Consider the following 20063-nt stretch of genomic DNA (forward strand, 5'->3'; position numbering starts at 1 on the left):
AGTGTTTTGACTTACTAGTGTTATTCTATTATTATGTTGTGAATGTTAGTTCTGTATTGTGGAGTTACGGCGCGCCGCTCTGTTTTGAGACAGCTTGTAATGGAGACGCAGGGAGTCAGGAAGCAGGAGTCAGGAAGCAGGAGTCAGGAAGCAGGAGTCAGGAAGCAGGAGTCAGGAAGCAGATGTCAGGAAGCAGATGTCAGGAGTCAGGAAGCAGGGGTCAGGAAGCAGGGGTCAGGAAGCAGGAGTCAGGAAGCAGGAGTCAGGAAGCAGGAGTCAGGAAGCAGGAGTCAGGAAGCAGATGTCAGGAGTCGGGAAGCAGGAGTCAGGAAGCAGATGTCAGGAGTCAGGAAGAAGGAGTCAGGAAGCAGATGTCAGGAGTCAGGAAGCAGGAGTCAGGAAGCAGGAGTCAGGAAGCAGGAGTCAGGAGTCAGGAAGCAGGTGTCAGGAAGCAGGTGTCAGGAAGAAGGAGTCAGGAAGCAGGAGTCAGGAAGCAGGAGTCAGGAAGCAGGAGTCAGGAAGCAGGAGTCAGGAAGAAGGAGTCAGGAAGCAGGAGTCAGGAAGCAGGAAGCAGGAGTCAGGAAGCAGGAGTCAGGAAGCAGGAGTCAGGAAGCAAGAGTCAGGAAGCAGGAGTCAGGAAGAAGGAGTCGGGAAGCAGGATTCAGGAAGCAGGATTCAGGAAGCAGGTGTCAGGAAGCAGGAGTCAGAAAGCAGGAAGCAGGAAGAAGGAGTCAGGAAGAAGGTGTCAGGAAGCAGGTGTCATGAAGAAGGAGTCAGGAAGCAGGAAACAGGAATCAGGAAGTGGGAAGCAGGAGTCATGAAGCAGGAGTCAGGAAGAAGGAGTCAGGAAGCAGGAGTCAGGAAGCAGGAAGCAGGAGTCAGGAAGAAGGAGTCAGGAAGAAGGAGTCATGAAGCAGGAGTCAGGAAGCATGAGTCAGGAAGCAGGAGTCAGGAAGAAGGAGTCAGGAAGCAGGAGTCAGGAAGCAGGAGTCAGGAAGCAGGAGCCAGGAAGCAGGAGCCAGGAAGCAGGAGTCAGGAAGCAGTAGCCAGGAAGCAGGAGCCAGGAAGCAGGAGCCAGGAAGCAGGAGTCAGTAGTCAGGAAGAAGAAGTCAGGAAGAAGTGGAGTTACGTGGAGTTACGGCGCTCTGTTTTGAGACAGGGAGGAGGGGTCAGGAAGCAGGAGCCAGGAAGCAGGAGCCAGGAAGCAGGAGTCAGGAAGCAGTAGCCAGGAAGCAGGAGCCAGGAAGCAGGAGCCAGGAAGCAGGAGTCAGTAGTCAGGAAGAAGAAGTCAGGAAGAAGGAAGCAGGACGCAGGAGTCAGGAAACAGGAGTCGGGAAGTAGGAAGCAGGAGTCGGGAAGCAGGAAGCAGGGTCATGAAGCAGGAGTCAGGAAGCAGGAACAGGAGTCAGGAAGTAGGAAGCAGGAGTCCGGAAGAAGGAGTCAGGAAGCAGGAATCAGGAAGCAGGAAGCAGGAGTCAGGAAGCAGGTGCCGTTGGTGAGTTTAATAATAACGAACATGGAGAGATACAAAACAAGAGACTCGTCTGGACAAGAGAACAGAACCAATACTACCTGATGAGTGAGGCTACAGAGAGCTAGATAAAAGGGGAGTAATCAAGATAGTAATGAAGTCCGAGTGTGCATAATGATGGTTGCCAGGTATACATAATGAGGGTTGCCAGGTGTTCATAAGGAGGGTTGCCTGGTGTACATAAGGAGGGTTGCCAGGTGTGCATAATGAGGGTTGCCAGGTGTACGTCATGAGGGTTTCCAGGTGTGCATAATGAGGGTTGCCAGGTGTGCGTAAAGGGGGTCAATGGAACGGGGATCTAACTGTTCTGACATTGAGGAGGGCTCATAATAATGTCTGGAATGGAGTCAATGGAATGGGGATCTAGCTGTTCTAACAGGCAGGGAGGAAGGCTCATAATAATGTCTGGAATGGAGTCGATGGAACGGTATCAACCCTAGTTTACATGAAGTGGACGTCACCGTAACCCTGGATTGTATGACTGGAATAACCCTGGATTGTATGATTGGAGTTACCTTGGATTGTATGATTGGAATAACCCTGGGTTACATGATTGGAATAACCTTGGATTGTATGATTGGAATAACCCTGGATTGTATGATTGGAATAACCCTGGATTGTATGATTGGAATAAACCTGGATTGTATGATTGGAATAACCCTGGATTGTATGATTGGAATAACCCTGGATTACATGATTGGAATAACCCTGGATTGTATGATTGGAATAACCCTGGATTACATGATTGGAATAACCCTGGATTGTATGATTGGAATAACCATGGATTGTATGATTGGAATAACCCTGGATTGTATGATTGGAATAACCCTGGATTGTATGATTGGAATAACCCTGGATTGTATGATTGGAATAACCCTGGATTACATGATTGGAATAACCCATGGATTGTATGATTGGAATAACCCTGGATTACATGATTGGAATAACCCTGGATTGTATGATTGGAATAACCCTGGATTGTATGATTGGAGTTCCCCTGGATTGTATGATTGGAATAACCCTGGATTACATGATTGGAATAACCCTGGATTGTATGATTGGAATAACCCTGGATTACATGATTGGAATAACCCTGGATTACATGATTGGAATAACCCTGGATTGTATGATTGGAATAATCCTGGCCTGTATGATTGGAATAATCCTGGATTGTATGATTGGAATAACCCTGGATTGTATGATTGGAGTTATCCTGGATGAAGAGAGGGAGGGTTGAAGGCAGGGTGGGATGAAGGGAGGGATGAAGGGAAAGAGGGCAGGAGGGTTGAAGGGAGGGATGAAGGGATGAAGGGAGGGGGGTTGAAGGGAGGGAGGGTTGAAGGGAGGGAGGGAGGGATGAAGGGAGGGATGAAGGGAAAGAGGGCAGGAGGGTTGAAGGGAGGGAGGGGGGATGAAGGGAGGGAGGGATGAAGGGAGGGTGGGATGAAGGGAGGGAGGGGGGGATGAAGGGATGAAGGCAGGGAGGGATGAAAGGAGGGAGGGTTGAAGGGAGGGAGGGGGGATGAAGGGAGGGTGGGATGAAGGGAGGGATGAAGGGAAATAGGATAGTAGGGTTGAAGGGAGGGAGGGTTGAAGGGAGGGAGGGATGAAGGGAGGGAGGGTTGGAGGGAAAGAGGGCAGGAGGGAGGGAGGTTTGAAGGGAGGGAGGGTTGAAGGGAGGGAGGGAGGTTTGAAGGGAGGGAGGGAAGGTTGAAGGGAGGGAGGGTTGAAGGGAGGGATGGTTGAAGGGAGGGAAGGAGGGTTGAAGGGAGGGAGAGAGGTTTGAAGGGAGGCAGGGAGGTTTGAAGGGAGGGAGGGAAGGTTGAAGGGAAGGAGGGTTGAAGGTGGGGAGGGTTGAAGGGAGGGTTGAAGGGAGGAGGGTTGAAGGGAGGGTTGAAGGGCGGCAGAATTGAAGGGAGGCAGAATTGAAGGGAGGGAGGGTTGAAGGGAGGCAGGGTTGAAGGCAGGGTTGAAGGGAGAGGGCAGGAGGTTGAAGAGAGGCATGGTTGAAGGACTGCTAATTCAACACACACAGACACACAGACACAGAGACACACAGACACACAGACACACAGACACACCGACACACAGACACAGAGACACACAGACACAGACACACAGACACACAGACACAGACACACACAGACACACAGACACACCGACACAGACACAGAGACACACAGACACACAGACACCCCCAATTCCTCTCTGATCTTCAGCCTCCTCTCATCCTTCAGATTCTATCCGACAGCAGCCAACAGAGACTCCATTTCATGGTTGTGTGATTCTGTGTCTGTGTGTGTTTGTGTGTGTGGGTGCGAGTCTGTGTGTGTGTGGTGTGTGAGTGTGTGTGTGTGTGTGTGTGTGCGTGCGTGTGTGTGTGTGTGTGTGTGTGTGTGTGTGTGTGTGTGTGTGTGTGTGTGTGTGTGTGTGCGTGTGTGTGTGTGTGTGTGTGTGTGTGTGTGTGTGTGTGTGTGAGTTTGTGTGTGTGTGGTGTGTGAGTCTGTGTGAGTGTGTGTTGTGTGAGTCCGAGTGTGTGTGTGGTATGTGAGTCCGTGTGAGTGTGTGTGTGTGTGTGTGGTATGTGAGTCCGTGTGAGTGTGTGTGTGTGTGTGTGGTATGTGAGTCCGTGTGAGTGTGTGTGTGTGTTCACTGCTCCAGCTTGTCCTGTTCATGTCCTCTGTTCTTTTATATTAATAACCTCCAGTGTATAACATCTTCTGATAAGGAAACTGTTTTATGTGAAATGGGATTTAAAGACTCCAGCCTGTCGGTCGATTTTTACTCCACAATTCTGCTCTGGAGTTAGAGTGAGTCCCAAATAGAACCCTGTTCCATATATAGCACACTACAAGGCAAGGAGGGCCCTGGGCAAAGCTAGTGTACTATGGAATAGTGTGCCATTTGGGAGTAGGTTGTATTCTCCAGTGCTCCTACTGTCTCTGTCTGTATTCCAGGTAGCCCAGTGCCATCAGACAATGCCATCAAGCCGGAAGAGGAGACGTTTGGGGTGAGTTTATAATGACACAGGGTCTATCTCAAATAGCACACTAATCCCTACATAGGGCACTACTTTAGACCACAGTCCATAGGGCTCTGTTCAAAAGTAGTGTAGTGTCTCCTGGTTTCCACAGTACTGGGGCTGGCTAGAATCACCTGTCTCTCTGTCTGTCTCCTGGTGTCCACAGTACTGGGGCTGGCTAGAATCACCTGTCTCTCTGTCTGTCTCCTGGTGTCCACAGTACTGGGGCTGGCTAGAATCACGTGTCTCTCTGTCTGTCTCCTGGTGTCCACAGTACTGGGGCTGGCTAGAATCACCTGTCTCTCTGTCTGTCTCCTGGTGTCCACAGTACTGGGGCTGGCTAGAATCACCTGTCTCTCTCCTAACCTGTCTGTCTGTCTCCTAACCTGTCTGTCTGTCTCCTAACCTGTCTGTCTGTCTCCTAACCTGTCTGTCTGTCTCCTAACCTGTCTGTCTGTCTCCAGGTGTCGATAGCAGTAGGTCTGGCTGGTTTCACCAGTCTGTCTGTCTCCTAACCTGTCTGTCTGTCTCCTAACCTGTCTGTCTGTCTGTCTGTCTGTCTGCCTGTATCCTAACCTGTCTGTCTGTCTCCTAACCTGTCTGTCTGTCTCCTAACCTGTCTGTCTGTCTCCTAACCTGTCTGTCTGTCTCCAGGTGTCGATAGCAGTAGGTCTGGCTGGTTTCACCAGTCTGTCTGTATCCTAACCTGTCTGTCTGTCTGTCTCCTAACCTGTCTGTCTGTCTCCCAACCTGTCTGTCTGTCTCCAGGTGTCGATAGCAATAGGTCTGGCTGGTTTCACCAGTGTTCTCCTCATCGTCCTCTTCATTCTCTTCAACAAATATGGCCGAGGCAACAAGTTTGGATTGAAGGGTAAGTCATAGTGCACTACATGACCAAACGTATGTGGACACCTGCTCCTCCAACATCTCATTCCATAAATCATTGGCATTAATTAAAGTTAAATAAAGGTTAAATACAAAAAATAAAAAAATATGGAGTTGGTCGCCCTTTTGTTGCTATAACAGTCTCCACTCTTCTGGGAAGGCTTTCCACTAGATGTAGGAACATTGTTGCTATAACAGCCTCCACTCTTCTGGGAAGGCTTTCCACTAGATCATAGAACATTGCAGCTGGGACTTCCATTCAGTCACAAGAGCATTAGTGAAGTCTGGCACTGATGTTGGGTGATTAGTCCTGGCTCATCCCCAAAGGTGTTCGATGGGGTTGAGGTCAGGGCTTTGTGTAGGCCAGTCAAGTTCTTCCACGCTGATCTCGACAAACCATTTCTGTATGGATCTTGATTTGTGCACGTTGGCATTGCTGGAACAGCATGCTGAAACAGGACAGGGCCTTCCTCAAACTGTTCCCACAAAGTTGGAAGCACAGAATTGTCTAGAATGTCACTGTATGCTGCAGCGTTAAGATTTCCCTTCACTGGAACTGAGGGGCCCGAACCATGAAAAATGGCCCCAGACTGTTGCTCCTCCTCCCCCAAACTTTTATTTTTTAAAATTTGATTTCACCTTTATTTAAGCAGGTAGGCCAGTTGAGAACAAGTTCTCATTTACAACTGCGACCTGGCCAAGAATAAAGCAAAGCAGTTCGACACAAACAACAACAGCAGAGTTACACATGGAATAAACAAAGTGGCCAGCTGGTAGACTGGGGTCTGACTGGCCAGCTGGTAGACTGGGGTCTGACTGGCCAGCTGGTAGACTGGGGTCTGACTGGCCAGCTGGTAGACTGGGGTTTGACTGGGGTCTGACTGGCCAGCTGGCTGACTGGGGTCTGACTGGCCAGCTGGCTGACTGGGGTCTGACTGGCCAGCTGGCTGGCTGGGGTTTAATTGGGGTCTGACTGGGGTCTGACTGGCCAACTGGTAGACCAGGGTTTGACTGGGGTCTGACTGGCTAGCTGGCTGACTGGGGTCTGACTGGCCAGCTGGCTGACTGGGGTCTGACTGGCCAGCTGGCTGGCTGGGGTTTAATTGGGGTCTGACTGGGGTCTGACTGGCCAACTGGTAGACCAGGGTTTGACTGGGGTCTGACTGGCTAGCTGGCTGACTGGGGTCTGACTGGCCAGCTTGTAGACTGGGGTTTGATTGGGGTCTGACTGGCCAGCTGGCTGACTGGGACCTGACTGGCCAGCTGGCTGACTGGGACCATACTGGGCAGCTGGCTGACTGGGACCATACTGGGCAGCTGTCTGACTGGGACCTGACTGGGGTCTGACTGGGACCTGACTGGGGTCTGGGGTCTGACTGAGACCTGACTGGGGTCTGACTGGGGTCTGACTGGGGTCTGACTGGGACCTGACTGGGACCTGACTGGGACCTGACTGGGGTCTGACTGGGACCTGACTGGGACCTGACTGGGACCTGACTGGGGTCTGTCTCTCCGGTTGTCAGCGTCGCTGCATCACCTTCAGAAGAAAGTCGGTGGGTAAAACCCTTTTCTATATTCAGCAATATGTTTTGGACAAATGTTGCAGGGCCCAGATAACGATTATGGACAGGACCCACGATCAGATCTAGTAGCAATGGTGGAAAAGAGTAAAAATCTATTTTCCCTTCTGGCTGCGAAAAACAACTAGAAGGAAAGCTTCTTCTTTTAATCAATGATTCATTTTTTTTGTGGGAGATTAAAATGTATCTTTGACATATTCTGAAAGTTACGAAGCGTGCGGCCAATTCTATTATTTCCAGTGTGGCCATAATAATAACTGTTAAAGCTTCTGCCATTTCTAAGCTGGCTTTGGTCTCTGCATCTCCCTTTCCTTCTGCCTCCAACTCTCTCTCATGTTTTGCCCTCTATATCTTGACATTTGGAACGGAACTAGTTTCATATTTTTTATAGTATAGAGTCTATTGACGTACCGGTGCGTCAATCTAAGTAACATAATTTATAAAAACATTTATGTCTGTCAGTTTAATAAGCTGGAGATGCCTTTTCTGCATGGGCTGTGTCTCAATACACAGCATCCTCCTGTCGCCCTTCCCTATCTGAGGTGGAAAGAGTCAGATATATACCGCTGTTCATCAAACCGGTAGACATCCTGAAAATGTCTGTAGCATCCTAACGGTTTGGCCAACAAACTAATACGGTGTTCTCCGTTTTGCTGTATGACCTCCACGAGTGACTCGTCTGAAGTCCGTATGTTCTCCGTTGTGCTGTATGACCTCCACGAGTGACTCGTCTGAAGTCCGTATGTTCTCCGTTGTGCTGTATGACCTCCACGAGTGACTCGTCTGAAGTCGGTAACGCCGACGTGTCAACTTTTGTCTGAGGTGTCTGAACTGTTTTACCCCACTGTAAGAAGGGGAGACTTTCACCAACACAACGGTGTTCTCCGTTTTGTTATATTTCCCCCACCAGTGTTATGGGACTGGTCTGAAGGTAACCCTGACAAAATAATGGAAGAACGAAGGTAGTTTTGCGCCAACAACAACAAGGGGTTAAATGTGTCAAAACATTTATACACATTTCCTGAGCTTTCTTATATCTCCTAGATATATGACATACACTTCAAAAACATTTGAAACAATGATGCTGGGAGTCAGGAAGCAGGAGTCAGGAAGCAGGAGTCAGGAAGCAGGAGTCAGGAAGCAGGAGTCAGGAAGCAGGAAGACGGTGCAGTTGGTGAGTTTAATAATAAAGAACAGAGCGATACAAAACAAGAGATGAATCTTGACATGAACACAGAACCAATACTGTCTGTAGAGTGATGTTAGGGAGGGGACATGAACCAATACTATCTGTAGAGTGATGTTAGGGAGGGGAAATGAACTCAGAACCAATACTGTCTGTAGAGTGATGTTAGGGAGGGGACATGAACCAATACTGTCTGTAGAGTGATGTTAGGGAGGGGACATGAACACAGAACCAATACTTTCTGTAGAGTGATGTTAGGGAGGGGACATGAACTCAGAACCAATACTGTCTGTAGAGTGATGTTAGGGAGGGGACATGAACCAATAATGTCTGTAGAGTGATGTTAGGGAGGGGACATGAACACAGAACCAATACTGTCTGTAGAGTGATACTAGGGAGGGGACATGAACCAATACTATCTGTAGAGTGATGTTAGGGACGGGAAATGAACTCAGAACCAATACTGTCTGTAGAGTGATACTAGGGAGGGGACATGAACCACTACTGTCTGTAGAGTGATGTTAGGGAGGGGAAATGAACTCAGAACCAATACTGTCTGTAGAGTGATACTAGGGAGGGGACATGAACCACTACTGTCTGTAGAGTGATGTTAGGGAGGGGACATGAACTCAGAACCAATACTGTCTGTAGAGTGATGTTAGGGGGGGGGGGGGGCATGAACCAATACTGTCTGTAGAGTGATGTTAGGTAGGGAACATGAACCAATACTGTCTGTAGTGATACTAGGGAGGGGACATGAACTCAGAACCAATACTGTCTGTAGTGAAACTAGGGAGGGGACATGAACACAGAACCAATACTGTCTGTAGAGTGATGTTAGGGAGGGGACACAAACCAATAGTGTCTGTAGAGAAACTAAGGATGGGACATGAACCAATACTGTCTGGAGAGTGATGTTAGGGAGGGGACATGAACTCAGAACCAATACTGTCTGTAGTGATACTAGGGAGGGGACATGAACCAATACTGTCTGTAGAGTGATGTTAGGGAGGGGACATGAACCAATACTGTCTGTAGAGTGATGTTAGGGAGGGGACATGAACACAGAACCAATACTTTCTGTAGTGATACTAGGGAGGGGACATGAACACAGAACCAATACTGTCTGTAGAGTGATACTAGGGAGAGGACATGAACCAATACTGTCTGTAGAGTGATGTTAGGGAGGGGACATGAACCAGTACTGTCTGTAGAGTGATGTTAGGGAGTGGACATGAACCAACACTGTCTAGTGATACTAGGGAGTGGACATGAACACAGAACCAATACTGTCTGTAGAGTGATACTAGGGAGGGGACATAAACCAATACTGTCTGGAGAGTGATGTTAGGGAGGGAACATGAACCAATACTGTCTGTAGAGTGATGTTAGGGAGGGGACATGAACCAATATTGTCTGTAGTGATACTAGGGAGGGGACATGAACACAGAACCAATACTGTCTGTGGAGGTACTAGGGATGGGACATGAACCAATACTGTCTGTAGTGTGATGTTATGGAGGGGACATGAACACAGAACCAATACTGTCTGTAGTGATACTAGGGAGGGGACATGAACACAGAACCAATACTGTCTGTAGAGTGATGTTAGGGAGGGGACATGAACTCAGAACCAATACTGTCTGTAGTGATACTAGGGAGGGGACATGAACCAATACTGTCTGTAGAGTGATACTAGGGAGGGGACATGAACCAATACTGTCTGTAGTGATACTAGGGACGGGACATGAACCAATACTGTCTGTAGTGATACTAGGGACGGGACATGAACCAATACTGTCTGTAGAGTGATGTTAGGGAGGGGACATGAACCAATATTGTCTGTAGTGATACTAGGGAGGGGACATGAACACAGAACCAATACTGTCTGTGGAGGTACTAGGGATGGGACATGAACCAATACTGTCTGTAGTGTGATGTTATGGAGGGGACATGAACACAGAACCAATACTGTCTGTAGTGATACTAGGGAGGGGACATGAACACAGAACCAATACTGTCTGTAGAGTGATGTTAGGGAGGGGACATGAACTCAGAACCAATACTGTCTGTAGTGATACTAGGGAGGGGACATGAACCAATACTGTCTGTAGAGTGATGTTAGGGAGGGGACATGAACCAATACTGTCTGTAGAGTGATGTTAGGGAGGGGACATGAACCAATACTGTCTGTAGTGATACTAGGGACGGGACATGAACCAATACTGTCTGTAGTGATACTAGGGACGGGACATGAACCAATACTGTCTGTAGTGATACTAGGGAGGGGACATGAACCAATACTGTCTGTAGTGATACTAGGGAGGGGACATAAACCAATACTGTCTGGAGAGTGATGTTAGGGAGGGAACATGAACCAATACTGTCTGTAGAGTGATGTTAGGGAGGGGACATGAACCAATATTGTCTGTAGTGATACTAGGGAGGGGACATGAACACAGAACCAATACTGTCTGTGGAGGTACTAGGGATGGGACATGAACCAATACTGTCTGTAGTGTGATGTTATGGAGGGGACATGAACACAGAACCAATACTGTCTGTAGTGATACTAGGGAGGGGACATGAACACAGAACCAATACTGTCTGTAGAGTGATGTTAGGGAGGGGACATGAACTCAGAACCAATACTGTCTGTAGTGATACTAGGGAGGGGACATGAACCAATACTGTCTGTAGAGTGATGTTAGGGAGGGGACATGAACCAATACTGTCTGTAGAGTGATGTTAGGGAGGGGACATGAACCAATACTGTCTGTAGTGATACTAGGGACGGGACATGAACCAATACTGTCTGTAGTGATACTAGGGACGGGACATGAACCAATACTGTCTGTAGTGATACTAGTGAAATAAAAAAATAAAAAATGTATCACCCTCTAAAAAAGTGCTTTTGGACCGTTTTTCAAAATTCTTTCATTTTTTTTGGTACATTATACATGTATAAGAACTGTATGAACATACCTTAGTCATATATTATTGTCATATTATTTTTTCTTGTCCATAAGGCATATGTTTTGTCCATTTGCAATATGATATCATAGGAAGTCATAAGTCAGTCAAAAGTCAGTGAACCATTGCCAAATGCCATAAGAAATGTCGAAATGCAATATGAACGTATTGAAAGTGCCAGATCAGGATGTTATGTCCATTTGCCATATATGATCATAGGAAATCGGTTTCAAAACCCAAAAGTCAGTGAACCATGTCCAAATGGCATTTATACTGCCCAGATGATATATATCACTATGTTAACCTTTCTAGCGTAACCCCCCATAACAGCCAGTGAAAGTGCAGGGCACCTAATTCAAAACAACAAAAATCTCATAATTAAATTTACACCATTTTAAAGATACAATTCTCTTCAATCCAGCCACAGTGTCTGATTTCAAAAAGGATTTACAGCAAAAGCACCACAAACGATTATGTTAGGTCACCACCAAGCCACAGAAAACACAGCTGTTTTTTTCAGCCAAAGGGAGGAGTCACAAAGAGCAGAAATAGAGATAAAATTAATCACTAACCTTTGATGATCTTCATCAAAACACACTCATAGGACTTCATGTTACACAATACATGTATGTTTTTGTCATGTATTGTCATGTTGTGTGTTTCTGTCCTTTCCCTTCACCCTGTCTCCCTCTGCTGGTCGTTGTTAGGTTACCTTTTCTCCCCCTCTTTCCCCCAGCTGTGCCTTGTCTCCTCCTAACTACCCATTCACCCCGTTTCCCACCTGTTCCCTTTTTCCCTCTGATTAGGTCCCTATATCTCTCTCTGTTTTTGTTCCTGTCCTTGTCGGATTCTTGTTTGTTGTGTTTCATGCCTGAGCCAGACTATCGTCATGTTTGCTGTAACCTTGTCCTGTCCTGTCGGAATCTGCCGGTCTATCTGAGCCTACCACAGTTTGGTTATTAAAGAAGCTCTGTTTAAGTTAGTTCGCTTTTGGGTCCTCATTCACTCACCGTAACAGAAGAATCCGACCAAGAATGGACCCAGCGACTTCGGATCCTCTCCACTCAGCCGTCGAGATCCAGGGAGCGATGCTAGGCAGACACGAGCAGGAATTGTCTGCTGCTCGACATGCCGTTGAGACCCTGGCCACCCAAGTCTCCAACCTCACAGAACAGGTTCACCATCTCCGCCTCGATCCACCGGCCACTTCCAGGGCTTTCGAATCTCCGGAGCCCAGAATCAATAACCCGCCGTGTTACTCTGGGGAGCCCACTGAATGCCGCTCGTTCCTCACCCAGTGTGATATTGTGTTTTCTCTCCAGCCCAACACTTACGCCAGGAGCACTGCTCGTGTCGCCTACGTCATATCTCTCCTTACTGGACGGGCTCGTGAGTGGGGCACGGCAATCTGGGAGGCAAGGGCTGAGTGTACTAACCAGTATCAGGACTTTAAGGAGGAGATGATACGGGTTTTTGATCGATCTGTTTTTGGGGAGGAGGCTTCCAGGGCCCTGTCTTCCCTATGTCAAGGCAATCGATCCATAACAGACTACTCTATTGAGTTTCGCACTCTTGCTGCCTCCAGTGGCTGGAACGAGCCGGCTTTGCTCGCTCGTCTTCTGGAGGGTCTCCGCGCAGAGGTAAAGGATGAGATTCTCTCCCGGGAGGTTCCTTCCAGCGTGGATTCCTTGATTGAACTCGCTATTCGCATTGAGCGACGGGTTGATCTTCGTCACCGAGCTCGTGGAAAGGAGCTCGCGTTCTCCGTTGCCCCCCTCTCCGCATCACTACCATCTTCCTCTGCCGGCTCGGGAGCTGAGCCTATGCAGCTGGGAGGTATCCGCGTCTCGACTAAGGAGAGGGAACGGAGAATCACCAACCGCCTCTGTCTCTATTGCGGTTCTGCTGGTCATTTTGTCACTTCATGTCCAGTAAAAGCCAGAGCTCATCAGTAAGCGGAGGGCTACTGGTGAGCGCTACTACTCCTGTCTCTCCTTCAAGATCCTGCACTACCTTGTCGGTCCATCTACGCTGGACCGGTTCGTCAGCTTCCTGCAGTGCCTTAATAGACTCTGGGGCGGAGGGCTGTTTTATGGACGAGACCTGGGCTCGGGAACATGACATTCCTCTCAGACAGTTAAGGGAGTCCACGGCCTTGTTCGCCCTGGATGGTAGTTCTCTCCCCAGGATTCAGCGTGAGACGCTACCTTTAACCCTCACTGTTTCTGGTAATCATAGCGAAACCATTTCTTTTTTGATTTTTCGTTCACCTTTTACACCTGTTGTTTTGGGCCATCCCTGGCTAGTTTGTCATAATCCTTCCATTAATTGGTCTAGTAATTCTATCCTCTCCTGGAACGTCTCTTGTCATGTGAAATGTTTAATGTCTGCTATCCCTCCTGTTTCCTCTGTCTCTTCTTCACAGGAGGAGCCTGGTGATTTGACAGGGGTGCCGGAGGAATATCACGATCTGCGCACGGTGTTCAGTCGGTCCAGGGCCACCTCTCTTCCTCCACACCGGTCGTATGATTGTAGTATTGATCTCCTTCCGGGAACCACTCCCCCCCGGGGTAGACTATACTCTCTGTCGGCTCCCGAACGTAAGGCTCTCGAGGATTATTTGTCTGTAGCTCTTGACGCCGGTACCATAGTTCCCTCCTCCTCTCCCGCCGGAGCGGGGTTTTTTTTTGTCAAGAAGAAGGACGGGTCTCTGCGCCCCTGCATAGATTATCGAGGGCTGAATGACATAACAGTTAAGAATCGTTATCCACTTCCTCTTATGTCTTCAGCCTTCGAGATCCTGCAGGGAGCCAGGTTTTTCACTAAGTTGGACCTTCGTAACGCTTACCATCTCGTGCGCATCAGGGAGGGGGACGAGTGGAAGACGGCGTTTAACACTCCGTTAGGTCACTTTGAATACCGGGTTCTTCCTTTCGGCCTCGCTAACGCTCCAGCTGTCTTTCAGGCATTAGTCAATGATGTCCTGAGAGACATGCTGAACATCTTTGTTTTCGTTTACCTTGACGATATCCTGATTTTTTCACCGTCACTCCAGATTCATCTTCAGCACGTTCGACGTGTCCTCCAGCGCCTTTTAGAGAATTGTCTTTTTGTGAAGGCTGAGAAGTGCACTTTTCATGCCTCCTCCGTCACATTTCTCGGTTCTGTTATTTCCGCTGAAGGCATTAAGATGGATCCCGCTAAGGTCCAAGCTGTCATTGATTGGCCCGCCCCTAAGTCACGCGTCGAGCTGCAGCGCTTTCTCGGCTTTGCGAACTTCTATCGTCGTTTCATCCGTAATTTCGGTCAGGTGGCAGCTCCTCTCACAGCCCTTACTTCTGTCAAGACGTGCTTTAAGTGGTCCGTTTCCGCCCAGGGAGCTTTTGATCTCCTCAAGAATCGTTTTACATCCGCTCCTATCCTTGTTACACCTGACGTCTCTAGACAGTTCGTTGTCGAGGTTGACGCGTCAGAGGTGGGCGTGGGAGCCATTCTTTCTCAGCGCTCCCTCTCTGACGACAAGGTCCACCCATGCGCGTATTTTTCTCATCGCCTGTCGCCGTCGGAACGTAACTATGATGTGGGAAACCGCGAACTGCTCGCCATCCGGTTAGCCCTAGGCGAATGGCGACAGTGGTTGGAGGGGGCGACCGTTCCTTTTGTCGTTTGGACTGACCATAGGAACCTTGAGTACATCCGTTCTGCCAAACGACTTAATGCGCGTCAGGCGCGTTGGGCGCTGTTTTTCGCTCGTTTCGAGTTCGTGATTTCTTATCGTCCGGGCTCTAAGAACACCAAGCCTGATGCTTTATCTCGTCTCTTCAGTTCTTCAGTAGCCTCCACTGACCCCGAGGGGATTCTCCCTGAGGGGCGTGTTGTCGGGTTGACTGTCTGGGGAATTGAGAGGCAGGTAAAGCAAGCGCTCACTCACACTCCGTCGCCGCGCGCTTGTCCTAGGAACCTTCTTTTCGTTCCCGTTCCTACTCGTCTGGCCGTTCTTCAGTGGGCTCACTCTGCCAAGTTAGCCGGCCACCCTGGCGTTCGGGGTACGCTTGCTTCCATTCGCCAGCGTTTTTGGTGGCCCACCCGGGAGCATGACACGCGTCGTTTCGTGGCTGCTTGTTCGGTCTGCGCGCAGACTAAGTCCGGTAACTCCCCTCCTGCCGGCCGTCTCAGGCCGCTTCCCATTCCCTCTCGACCGTGGTCTCACATCGCCTTAGATTTTGTCACCGGACTGCCTTCGTCAGCGGGGAAGACTGTTATTCTTACGGTTGTCGATAGGTTCTCTAAGGCGGCTCATTTCATTCCCCTTGCTAAGCTTCCTTCTGCTAAAGAGACGGCACAAATCATCATCGAGAATGTTTTCAGAATTCATGGCCTTCCGTCAGACGTCGTTTCGGACAGAGGTCCGCAATTCACGTCTCAATTTTGGAGGGAGTTTTGCCGTTTGATTGGGGCTTCCGTCAGTCTCTCTTCCGGCTTTCACCCCCAGTCTAACGGTCAAGCAGAACGGGCCAATCAGACTATTGGTCGCATCTTACGCAGTCTTTCTTTTCGCAACCCTGCGTCTTGGTCAGAACAGCTCCCCTGGGCAGAATACGCCCACAACTCGCTTCCTTCGTCTGCGACCGGGCTATCTCCTTTTCAGAGTAGCCTCGGGTACCAGCCTCCGCTGTTCTCATCTCAGTTGAGCCGAGTCCAGCGTCCCCTCCGCTCAGGCTTTTGTCCAACGTTGCGAGCGCACCTGGAAGAGGGTCAGGTCTGCACTTTGCCGTTATAGGACGCAGACTGTGAGGGCTGCTAATAAGCGTAGAACTAAGAGTCCTAGATATTGTCGCGGTCAGAGAGTTTGGCTCTCCACTCAGAACCTTCCCCTTAAGACGGCTTCTCGCAAGTTGACCCCGCGGTTCATTGGTCCGTTCCGTATTTCTCGGGTCATTAATCCTGTCGCAGTTCGACTTCTTCTTCCGCGATATCTTCGTCGCGTCCACCCGGTCTTCCATGTCTCCTGTGTTAAGCCCGTTCTTCGCGCCCCCGCTCGTCTTCCCCCCCCCCCCCCCCCCCCATCCTTGTCGAGGGCGCACCCATCTACAGGGTCCGCAGGATTTTGGACATGCGTCCTCGGGGCCGTGGTCACCAGTACCTCGTTGATTGGGAGGGGTACGGTCCTGAGGAGAGGAGTTGGGTTCCCTCTCGGGACGTGCTGGACCGTGCGCTGATCGAGGATTTCCTCCGTTGCCGCCAGGTTTCCTCCTCGAGTGCGCCAGGAGGCGCTCGGTGAGTGGGGGGGTACTGTCATGTATTGTCATGTTGTGTGTTTCTGTCCTTTCCCTTCACCCTGTCTCCCTCTGCTGGTCGTTGTTAGGTTACCTTTTCTCCCCCTCTTTCCCCCAGCTGTGCCTTGTCTCCTCCTAACTACCCATTCACCCCGTTTCCCACCTGTTCCCTTTTTCCCTCTGATTAGGTCCCTATATCTCTCTCTGTTTTTGTTCCTGTCCTTGTCGGATTCTTGTTTGTTGTGTTTCATGCCTGAGCCAGACTATCGTCATGTTTGCTGTAACCTTGTCCTGTCCTGTCGGAATCTGCCGGTCTATCTGAGCCTACCACAGTTTGGTTATTAAAGAAGCTCTGTTTAAGTTAGTTCGCTTTTGGGTCCTCATTCACTCACCGTAACAGTTTTGTTTGATAAAGTTCATATTTATATAAAAAAATCTGAGTCTACATTGGCACGTTACGTTCAGTAGTTCTAAAACATGCGGTGATAATGCAGAGAGCCACAACAATTTACAGAAATACTCATAATAAACATTGATAAAAATGTGACTATTATACATGGAACTTAAGATAAACTTCCCCTTAATGCAACCGCTGTGTCAGATTTCAAAAAAACTTTACGGAGAAAGCAAACCGTGCAATAATCTGAGTACAGCCTTTAGACAACAAAGCAGCCAAAAAGATACCCTCCATATTGGGTAGTCAACATTACTCAGAAATAGCATTTTAAATATTCACTTACCTTTGATGATCTTCATCATAATGCACTACCAGGAATCCCAGTTCCACCATAAATGTTTGATTTGTTCAATAATGTCAGTTATGTCCAAATATCTTCTTTTGTTAGGGCATTTGGTAAACAAATCCAAAAGCGCGTACAGGTCGCGCCGAACATTGGATGAAAAGTTCAAAAAGTTCCGTTACAGCCCGTAGAAACATGCCAACCTAAGTATGGAATCAATCTTTAGCATGTTTTTAATTAACATAGAACTTCATTAATGTTCCAACCGGACAATTCCTATGTCTGTACAATTGAAGTGGAACGAAGCTACCGTTCACGTGAGCGCGCCAGACTGGGGCTGTGGCACTCTGCCAGACCACTCACTCAAAGAGCCCTTATGAGCCCCTCCTTTAGAGTATAATCCTCAAAACAGGTTCTAAATACTGTTGACATCTAGTGGAAGCCTTGGGAAGTGAAACATAACTAATATCACCCTGTACAGTGCCTTGCGAAAGTATTCGGCCCCCTTGAACTTTGCGACCTTTGCCACATTTCAGGCTTCAAACATAAAGATATAAAACTGTATTTTTTTGTGAAGACAACAACAACAACAAGTGGGACACAATCATGAAGTGGAACGACATTTATTGGATATTTCAAACTTGTTTAACTTGTCCCACTTGTTGTTGATTCTTCACAAAAAAATACAGTTTTATATCTTTATGTTTGAAGCCTGAAATGTGGCAAAAGGTCACAAAGTTCAAGGGGGCCGAATACTTTCGCAAGGCACTGTATCTTCAATGGGGGCTGAGTTGAAAAACTACAAATCTCAGATTTCCCACTTCCTAGTTGGATTTTTCTCAGGTTTTCACCTACCATATGAGTTCTGTTATACTCACAGACATCATTCAAACAGTTTTAGAAACTTCAGAGTGTGTTCTATTCAATACTAATAAGAATATGCATATATTAGCATCTGGGACAGAGTAGGAGGCAGTTCACTCTGGGCACGCTATTCATCCAAAAGTGAAAATGCTGCCCCCTATTCCAAAAAGGTTAAGCCCTGAATACACCTAGGTCTATTTGTCATGCATGGTGAGAAAGAAGTGGGACTCTGTGGTCTTTTAACGATTTTTTGAAAAACGTCCAAAATGACCAGGGGCGCACCCTATTGGATGGGCACGGGTGGTGGGTGCTCCCTACCCAGCCGTGGACCCCTTGCACCCTTCAAAACCATTTTTAAAATGTTCTCCTTGTAACTCGTTCCAATCACCAGGCGCACGGCTGTCCATTTGCAATATGTTTCAATGTGCATTTACCATCACGAATTTGACATGCTCAAAAATACTGCAGAAATCCGAAATTGACTGGCCCAATGAACTTAGGATGGCCGGGCACTGAGAGTGGTTCCTCTCCATCGCTCGTTGTGTTGATTTCGTCATGTCCATTTTGTGATGTTTTTTCAATGTCGAATCTTATTGCAAATGTACAAAAGTCAGCCAGCAAGTCAGCATCCATCAGTCAATAAGATATCATTCTGACACCAAACTGATGCAAACTGACACCAAACCAACTTGGTCCAACTTGGTTAGAAGCCAAATATCACATATTTCAGAGCAGGTCCAAAATTCGCAGCGTCTTCTGTTTAAATTCACTCCGGATGAAAAGTGTGCCCAAACCAAAATATCCTGCTACTCAGGCCCAGAAGCTAGGATATGCATATTTGGATAGAAAACACTCTACAGTTTAAAAAACTGTTAAAAATAATGTATGTGAGTATAACAGAGCTGATATGGCAGGCGAAAACCTGAGAAAAATACAGGATGTGGGATTTATTTTGTAGTTTTCTATTGAATGCCATTACAGTATCCATTGACTTAGGACTCAAATTGCACTCCCTATGGCTTCCACTAGATGTCAAGAGTCTTTAGAAATTGTTTCAGGCTTGTATTCTGAAAAATGAGGGAATAAGACCAGTCTGACCAGTGTCCCAGAGCTTTTTAAAGCGCACGACAGAGAGCACGACTTTCTTGTTTTCTTTTTAAATTGACAAAGCTTTTGCCCGGTTGAAATGTTATTGATTATTATGACTAAAAACAACATGAGGATTGATTATAAACATCGTTTGACATGTTTTTACGAACTTTACTGATGCTTTTCGGATTTTTCGTCTGTTTGATGTGACTGCCTTTGAGCCTGTGGATTACTGAACAAAACTGAGGTTTATTGAGTAAATGGGAGTCTTGTGAGTGTAACCATATGAAGATCATCAAAGGTAAGAGATTAAGTGTATCACTATTTCTGACTTGTGTAACTCCTCTACTTGGCTGGTAACTGTTTGTAATGATTTGTCTTCTGGGCGCTGTTCTCAGATAATCGCATGGTATGCTTTCGCCGTAAAGCCTTTTTGAAATCTAACACCGTGGTTGGATTAACAAGAAGGTGATCTTTAACCCGATGTATAACACTTGTATGTTTTATGAATTTTTATAATGAGTATTTCTGTTTTTGAATTTGGCGCTCTGCAATTTCACTGGATGTTGGCCAGGTGGTACGGTAGCGTCCCACCCTCCCTACAGAGGTTAAAACATAATAAAAACATAAAACACGTAGTTACGTTCTAGCTGCGGGTCCAGTTCTGACATTGTGTAGGCCTAACTGAGGCGACCCCGAAACCTGAGTTTCAGCTTGATAGGTCATTCGAAGCCGAGCAGCAACCTTAATTGGTGCTGAAAATCCACTTTTCCCGGGCGTTGCTATGGGGTCCTTGAATGAGCTATCGGACAGAAACATTGGGGTCCGTCTCTATGGGCCGAGGCGGTGCACCCAGTCATACAACTCTGGGACTTTTCTAAATGACGTCATTTTCGTGATGGTAAAAATGAATTGAA

The 20063-nt window shown here is 47.8% G+C and overlaps 1 protein-coding gene across 1 annotated transcript in view; it reads left to right on the plus strand.

Annotated features, from left to right (window-relative positions):
• Nucleotides 1–20063, plus strand: part of ntrk3b (neurotrophic tyrosine kinase, receptor, type 3b) — a 180974-nt gene that overhangs the window by 92285 nt on the left and 68626 nt on the right. Inside the window, exons 10-11 of the mRNA XM_090222041.1 lie at nt 4489–4541; nt 5322–5424. Coding sequence (XP_090078167.1) covers nt 4489–4541; nt 5322–5424 — 156 coding nt within the window. The remainder of the gene's footprint in view (nt 1–4488; nt 4542–5321; nt 5425–20063) is intronic.

Source organism: Oncorhynchus mykiss, chromosome 26 (genome assembly GCF_057628025.1).
Source record: "Oncorhynchus mykiss isolate SJ-2025 chromosome 26, ASM5762802v1, whole genome shotgun sequence".
NCBI classification, from domain to species: domain Eukaryota; kingdom Metazoa; phylum Chordata; class Actinopteri; order Salmoniformes; family Salmonidae; genus Oncorhynchus; species Oncorhynchus mykiss.